Source organism: Balaenoptera borealis, assembly GCF_965194805.1.
Source record: "Balaenoptera borealis genome assembly, chromosome: 8".
Lineage (NCBI taxonomy): Eukaryota > Metazoa > Chordata > Mammalia > Artiodactyla > Balaenopteridae > Balaenoptera > Balaenoptera borealis.
The window spans coordinates 32,891,944-32,899,975 of record NC_138865.1 but is presented as its reverse complement, the minus strand read 5'-3'; the positions used below and the strand labels follow the sequence as shown (position 1 = coordinate 32,899,975).

At 59.5% G+C, this 8,032-nt stretch overlaps 1 protein-coding gene across 4 annotated transcripts in view; it reads left to right on the top strand.

The window, feature by feature from the left end:
* Positions 1-829: 829 nt before the first annotated feature.
* The window catches only part of LOC309633337 (serine/threonine-protein kinase WNK2-like), a 256,600-nt gene continuing 249,397 nt past the window's right edge, over positions 830-8,032 (top strand). For 2 of the 4 annotated variants that reach the window (XM_082402040.1, XM_082402039.1), the window contains exons 1-2: positions 830-2,301; positions 2,875-3,554. In XM_082402040.1, the coding sequence (XP_082258166.1) occupies positions 2,877-3,554 (678 nt within the window). In that variant the 5' untranslated portion in view covers positions 830-2,301; positions 2,875-2,876. Of the gene's footprint in view, positions 2,302-2,487; positions 3,555-8,032 lie in introns of those variants that run through there. The other 2 variants (XM_082402038.1, XM_082402037.1) reach the window with 2 other exon arrangements.

Sequence of the window (8,032 nt, the reverse complement as noted above, 5' to 3'; positions counted from 1 at the left end):
AGTGGACAGCTGCACATGGAAAGACATGTGCCTGCCACGGGAGGTGCCATGGGATCACACTTGGGTAACAACTTAAAAAAGTTTTTATTTCTACTTTTTCTATCTTAAATTTCTTTAATGAGTACTTGCTCCTAAAAAATCAATATGGCCACAAAAAGAAGTGAAGTACTGATATATGCTATAATGTGGACTAAGTGAAACATTATGCTGAATGAAAGAAGCCAGTCACAAAGGACTGTTGTATGATTCCATTTATATGTGATGTTAGGAATAAGCAAATCTATAGAGTTGGAAAGTAGATTACTGCTAGCCTGGGGCTGAGAGAGGGGTAATGTGGAGTGACTGATAATGGGCATGGGTTTTTTTGGGGGGTGATAAAAATGTTCTGGAATTAGACAGTGGTGTTGGTCACACAACTCTGTGAATATACTAAAAACCACTGAATTGTACACTCTGAAAGACTGAATTTTATGGTATCTAAATTATATCCCAATGAAGCTGTTATTTAAAAAATCAACACGTTTTCAAATTTTTACAGAGAACAGAGTAAAAGAAATCATCTTTTTATACATCATCTTATTATAAGAGAGGAAAAAAACTGTGTTATAGAACTTCTTGGCCCCCACTGGATGGGGAGACTTCCTCAAGGGGCCAGAGCCCCAGGGGCCCCATTATTTGCCCAGCCAGTTGCAGGAGCTTCCAGGGCCTAGGAACCCAAGCTTGCGAGGTCCATATACCCCCACTCCATCTGTCTGCCCCAGCACCCTTCCTTCTGTTCCCTGAGAAGCCTACCCTGCCCCCATCACCCCAGGACACTCCTGCTGCCCCCATCACCCCCGGATACCCCTGTTGCCCCCAACTCTGCTCTCCTGGCACAGTCCCCCCATTTGCCCCTGTCCCCTTATGGGACCTGGGTTCTCCACTGTTTCACCTGCCCTGGGGTGGGCCACATAGTCGTCAAGTGAGGAGCCACCTCCCCATGTAGTAGCCTGTGGAGGGCACTCAGGGAGGTGGCCCGGCTGCACTGGGTCTGACCACTAGACTGACCCCTGAGCCCACTCAAAGGCAGACCCATCCTCAAAAGTACCTCTTGACTGGGGCTCCCTGGGGGCAAGGCCAGACCCTGATCTTCCTACCAGTGGGCTTTGCTGGGGACTGACTGGAGCAGAGGCAGAGGGTAGGCCCTGTCTCCTTTCCTCCCTGCCTCTGTAAGCATTTGTTGAACACCAGCTGTGCACTGACCATTATGTCCATCTCATGGATGAGCAAACTGTGACCTAACTGCTTAGCTGTGTTCTCATGGGTCATGGGTCAGCATAGAGAGTGAGCTCCCTGTCATGAGAGGTATGCAAACAGGGCTGCCCAAAACTACCTCTAAGGGCTCAGAGAGCACATAGCGCTGAGTCAAGTACAGGTCCTCTCCAGTCCCCCAGCACCTAGGTTGCTGCTGCAATGTGTGGGGATACTGCTGCCGTATTATGTACATCTGCCAGCTGTGGGTGGGCAGCAGTCTGCCGGCAATGACGTGAATTGCCAGACATCTCCATTACCAGGCAGGCATGATACCCACATGTCACCAGCATGTCCCAGGGAGCACGGAAGAAGCCAGACTGGCTTGCATGCGTCTGTCTGGAACATGCTTAGCTCCATCCCTTCTCAGTTTTCCCTTTGATAGGCCTAGGCACGTCATCATGGACAGGCTTGAAACGGATAGGCTTGCAACTCAGGGTGTCTTCCTGGACTGACCGAGTCTTGGAACTGGCAGCCTTTCCAGGTGGACAAACTAGGATGGCCAAGCCAGGTTTGCAGGGGGGATAACAGACCATCCGCGGCCAGCAGCCGCGTGGGGCATTCCAAAGATCCTCAGGCGCCAGCAGTAACATCCGGAGGGGGAGCATGAGGGCCGCAGTGGGCCTGCGCGGCCCCGGGGGCTGGCCCGCAGGTGGCCTCGCGCGCGCCCGAGGACAGGTGGGCGTGCCAGGCCCCGCCCCGCCGCGCCGGCCGGGGGCGGGCAGCCGAATGCCCCGCCCTCCTCGCGCGCAGGGTCTGAGCCGGTGCGGGAGCGCAGCCGCGCGGAGCTGAAGCAGCACTCGGGAGCGCTGCCCCGCCGCGGGCCGGCTGGAGGAAGTAGCGCCGCGACCCGGCGCCAAGGGTGACCCGGGTCTGGAGCGCAGACCCCGGCCCTGAGAGCGACCCCGGACCGAGCGCAGACCCCAGCCCCGAGCGCAGATCCCGGCCCTGAGCGCGGCCTCGCCCGCCCGGGCCGCCGGGCCGCGGGCATGGACGGCGCCCGTTCGCCCTGTGAGTGCCGAGCCCGCCGCCTTTGTGTGCGCGCCGCGCCGCCGCATCCCCCTCCCCGCGCGCCCCTCCTGCGCCCCAGGCAGCGTCCTTTGTGGAGCCGCCGCCGGGCCAGTACCTCCTTCTTCCCCAACCTCCTTCACCCCTCCGCTGCCCAGGGCACGGCATCCCCACTTCCCCAGCCCCAGGCCTCCCGGCCCCGTCTTAACCACCCCCACCTCCCAGGGGCATCCCAGTAGGCCCCCTTCCCCGGGGCTGGGCAGGGCACAGGTGCCCCTCTCCCCGGCCTTCCGGCCCCCTCTGCAGCCTCCCTCGTGTCCCCCGGGACAGCCCAGCAGGGCTCCTCTCTGGCCCAGGCCTGAGCAGGGAACGGCTCCCTCCCACCCAGCCCGGCCTCCTGATCCGGTCTGCAGAACCCCCCACCCCCACCCCCCCCGCCCCAGGCACAGCCCAGTAGGCCCCTCCGCGGCCGGGGCGGGCAGGCCGCGGGCCCTGGGGCGGCACTGTCTCATCCCACGTCCCGGGCAGGTGCGGCGAGGCCCGCGCTCACACGGGCCTGTGTGTCCTTGCTCGCAGAGATGGACGACGATGGCGGCCGCCGAGACGCCCCCGGCGCACTGATGGAGGCCGGGCGCGGTGCGGGGCCCGCGGGCATGGCGGAGCCGGCGGCGGTGCTGCGGGCGCGGGCGGCGCGGCCCGGGCCCCAGCGCTTCCTGCGACGCAGCGTGGTGGATTCTGACCAGGAGGAGCCGCCGGGCCTGGAGGGGGCCGAGTCGCCGGGCGCGCAGCCCCCGCAGCCGCTGCAGCGAAGGGTGCTGCTACTCTGCAAGACGCGCCGCCTCATCGCCGAGCGCGCCCGCGGTCGCCCGGCCGTCCCCGCGCCTGCCGCGCCTGCCGCGCCGCTGGGCGACATTGCCGACCCCGGTCTTGAGCCCGCGGGCGCTCAGGAGCCTGGCCCGGACCCCGCGCCCTCGCCCGCGCCTGCCCCCGAGGGCGGCCCCCGCGAGGAGGAGGCGGCGGCGGCCGCGAGGAAGGAGGACGTGGGGGCTCTCGAGGCGAGGCCAGAGTTCGGGCGCGCACGCCGGGAGGAGCCCGAGGAGGAGGACGACGACGAGGACGACCTCAAGGCTGTGGCCACCTCCCTGGACGGCCGCTTCCTCAAGTTCGACATTGAGCTTGGCCGCGGTTCCTTCAAGACGGTCTACAAGGGTCTGGACACGGAGACCTGGGTGGAGGTAGCCTGGTGCGAGCTGCAGGTGAGGGGCGAGATGGCCGTAGGTGGGTGGTGGGCGAGTGCGTTCTGGCATCGGGCCATGCCTGGCCTTAGCCACCCCTGGCAGCGGCCATCTGTGTGTCACCCTCTGGGTGGGTGGTTGGTTGTGCTGGCGGTCTGTGTGGTGACGGTTGGGTGATGGAGGTCGGACCTCACAGTGTGTGGTGTCTAAGTGTGGCACGATGTGGGCCCATGATGGAGACTGGGCACTTGGAGGGCGTGTCTTTCAGTGCTGATCAGTGCTGCTCCTTCTTCTGGGCTGTACTGACCCAGGCTGTCTGGATCGTCCGTGTCTGTGCAGAAGCAGTGTGGGGGCTGTAGGGCCCTGTGTCCAGGTGGTCACAGGGTGGTTTGGGGGACTCTCAGCTGCTCTTAAATGAGCACCTTACTGCGTCTTGCAGAGTGTAGATGCCCCAGTTGGGGATGTCTGAGGGGCTTTTCACCTGGGGTCTGTTTATAGTGAGGGATGGTGGGCCCTGGGGCCTCTGGGGCAAAGCCTGTAAGTGTTGTCACTGTGTCCTGTTAGTTCACAAAATGGATATGTGAGAAGTCTTAAAACCCAGTCATGTAAAATACGGGTGGCGTTTGGTTTTGTCTTGTTTTGGTTTTTGTGGATGCAAAGGCTCTGAACTTGCATTTTTCATAACCTTGCCCTCATGTTGGCTATATCAGCCCCAGCCCTGGAAGATTATATAAACGGTAACTCAGGCTGTCCTGGGCCGGCCGTGGAAGCTGGGGCAGCGCCTGTCACAGTGGGTGTTTATTGACCCTCCCTTGTTTGGGGGAACAGCTGTCAGGCATGGGGCTGGACTCTGCGAGAGCTGGCCATGCAGATGTAAGCCTACCCCAGCGCCCTGGAAAGTTAGCTGGGCCTACCAGTCCTGACGCAGGCCGCCTGCCACACTGCAGGCAGCCTGCCTTTTTGGCTCAGAAGTGGGATTTGGTTGCTTTGTCCTCTGGGCCCCTGCAGGGTGGCCTGTGTGTGTGTGTATATGTGAGCTGGCTAATTTGTCCAGTGTCCACCTGTCCTCAGCCTTTCTTCTGAGACAAAGAGCTTTAGAGACCACCCCTCCTCACAGCTCCTTGGTTCTCTTGTGGAAATAGGGACTTTTCACGGTGGAGCCAGGGGTGGCCTATTGAGTCCCTCACGAGGGACTGAGAACTCCCCTCCCTCACGGTTGCAGGTTCTGGGACCTGCTGAGGGGTGGCCTCAGTGGTCTGTGGTCTGGGGCCCTATGGATGGTTTGCTGGGATGGCATAGGAGTGAGCTGGGCATCACTGCTGTGTGTGAACGCACAGGGGAGAGAGGACCCGGAGAGGGAGAAGAGGATTCCTGATTCTAGAGTGTGGCTGTGTGCCTTCCCTCCCCACCTTCTCGCTCTTGCCAAGTGACCTGGTGTGGAACTCCAAGCACCCACTGGTGCTCTGCTGCGGAATGCCTCTGCGGGTGGAGGACAGGAGTGGGGGTGCTGCAGCAGGCAGGAGCTGAGTTAGACCTCAGCAGCAGAGCCCAGCTGATCTGGTTGAGGCATTGCAGGCACATGTGACCCTCGGAGGAGGTTGTTAATTCCCATTCCCTTTAAGGCAAGGCAAGCTGTTTTGCCTCTGGGTCCCTAAGCAGAGCGGCACCAGCGTGGACCCTGGCTGCTGTCCAGGGGGCTTTTACTCCTGTACTCTGGGTGGGAGTAGGAAAGTGGGAGATGGCTTCTAATCTGTCTGGTTTTGCTTCTCATACAGTAGTTACTGGGGGCCCCATGCCAGCCGGGAAGCTGTTCCTGTATCTCCCCCAACAAGAGGGCTGATATGCAGCATTTAGGGTCAGCTGCCTTCTGCTGGGTGGGTCTGAGAGGGTTTTACACCAGAGGGGGCTGGGAACCAGCTTAGGACAGCAGCTGAGAGCCTGCTGTGTGTGCACTCTCCTTTTCACCAAACAGGAGGCTGTTGTTTCCCCCATTTTATTGTTGAGAGCCCACCAAGGTCGCCTGTGAGGATACAGATGGTAGAGGGGGATTGCAGCATCATGGGAAGAGGCCACCTGGCATGGCCGTCCTTAGGAGAGGAGATAAGCGTGGAGGGCAGGGCACCAGGTTAGTCCTCTCAGACCACCAAGCACCAGGGAGGGCGACAGGTGGCATGCTGGCTTTGCGCCTGGGGAGGGGGTTTCCGAGTGCACAGGGTGGAGACGTTCATCCTCCACCCAGCCCCCAGAATTCCCAAGCATCAGGGCTCCCACTGGAGGGTGGGTTGCCAGGAGCATTGCCTTCAGTACGGGGAGCTCTGCAGTATTCCTCCTGCCCTCCAACCCTCCCTTCCCCAACCCCCATAAGCTCCTCAGCTGGCATCTTTGGAATGCCCTGGAAATCAACCCTCAAAAGTCTGTTTCCTCCTCTCAACCTTGGGACCATAGGGGATGTTGGGCACCTGCCTGCCTCCCCCAGAACTGAGACAGTGTCACCCGCTTGCTTTTTCCAGGGTTCCCTGCCAAGGGGAGGAAAGGCCGCATTTTTGGACCTAATAAGTCTGGCTTGGAGGATGTAAGATCCCCATGACTTCCAGTTTCCTTCTATAATTTAGTGTCGAAAGAGCTTTGCAGAAAGCGCAATATGCGTTCATATCACAGTGAAGGGCAGCGAGGTGTTTTCACCTCCTGAATTCTCCAGACGTTTGAAGCTGACATTGATTTTTTGGGGGAAGCCATTTTAAAATATTACCTCCCCTTCTGTTTTCTTTTGAATGAATGTTCATTTCTGGCACCAGGACACATTATAATAGCAACAGGGAAAGTACAAAATGCACCCAGAACCACTGCCTTTACTCTGGCTCACATTTCCCACGTCCCTGTGGCCAGCTGTGGCCCCTCACAGACCCCATCCTGTCAGACAGTGCACGGGATAGCTGGAGGCTTCTGGTTGACTCTGGGTTGCCTGGGGTGGGGGTAGGTGTGGACCACTGACATGGTCTCAGGTGACTCAGGCACCCTCTCTCACCCGCTGATGCCTCTGAGCCATGGGTGGGGCCTCTGAGCAGAGAAAATGCGGCCAACCCAGATCCCAGCCAGTGTCCAGAAGCCTCGTTGGAGGCGGCCTGTTGGCCTTTCCTGGACCACCTGCTTAAATGTCTTCTTCGAGAACTTGAAGAGAACCTTGGTTTTCAGCCCCCTTGGTAAGTGCCACCCCCTCCCGTCAGCAGGCCCCTGTCTCCAAGTGTCCTCTGTGCTGCCTCCTCCTCACAGAAGGCTGCTGTGAGCTGCGGTTACAGGGTTGGGCACGGCCTCTTGGGGGATTCCACCATCAACTCATGTTTCCCTCGCTTGTGTCCTGGCCTGTGCCCAGTGTGGGAGTCATTTAGCCTCATGGAGGTATCAGTCCTTGACCCTCTGCCTGGAGTACTTGCAGGGGCTTTGAGGGCCATGAGAGTCCTGAAGAGGTACCATGGGGCCTGAGCCCCCATCAGCCAGGGACAGGTGTCTGGACCCCTCAGGTGTCATCATGAAGCTGTCCTCTTGCTGCTCTGCACTGCCCAGAGGTCGCTGGGCTCCCGTGGGGTGGTGATGGCCTGGACTCCAGGCCGGGGAGAGGCTGTGGATGTGGGCACCACAGGATCTGCTGATGTCTCCTTCGTGTGGCCATGGAGGACTCGTTTGTTCCCAACTCACCCACCCCAGCCAGACCTCCGTGTCACCTTCCTGCGCCCTGGCAGCGGATAATGCCTGTAGGGGCCTGTCGTGTGCAGCCGTGCTGAGCGTGCCGGTCCCCTTGCTGTCCTCAGAGGGTGGCCAGGTCTGCCTGCTATCGGTGTGGTCTGGCACCTCTCCCATGTCTGTGGGTGCCCCACCTGTACTGGGCGCTGAGCTCACACGCCTGACCACGCAGGTGCACCATCGCCTTTCATAGACCAGGCACGTGCCTGTGGTGCTGGGCAGCCGCAGGCCCGGGGTTGAGAGGTCTCCCCTGTGGCCTCATGTGGGAGGGTCAGGTGTTGCTTTCAGAGGAGCCACAAGCAGCCCAATCTGGCTGACATGCGGAGATGAGGGGATGTGCGGAGGAGATGGTGCTCACTTGCTGGAGCAGGATGCTTAGAGAGGGCTCAACTCAATTTGGCTGGCGGTCACCCTGCTTTTATATTTTTATTTAAAAAAAATCTTCTTAGGGCGCAATTTTGTTGGAAGAGGTGTAATTTGAAAGCAGTTGGGTGTCAACACTGAACTTGCTTTCCCAAATGATGTTTCATGTGTCATCTTGACCACAGTTATGGTTTGGTTGGTGAGAAAGGTTGGTGCCAACTTCCTGAGAGGCCTGTGAAATGCACTGGGGAGGGGCCCATCAGTGCAGAAGGGTGGGCATCCGGAACCCAGAGGCCCCTCCCCTATCCCCAAGCTTTGTTGGGGAGGTGAGTGTGGTCAGCAATGATGAACAAGCAGCCCGAGCTGTGGGTCACCACCGTGGGCACATTGGGCATTGC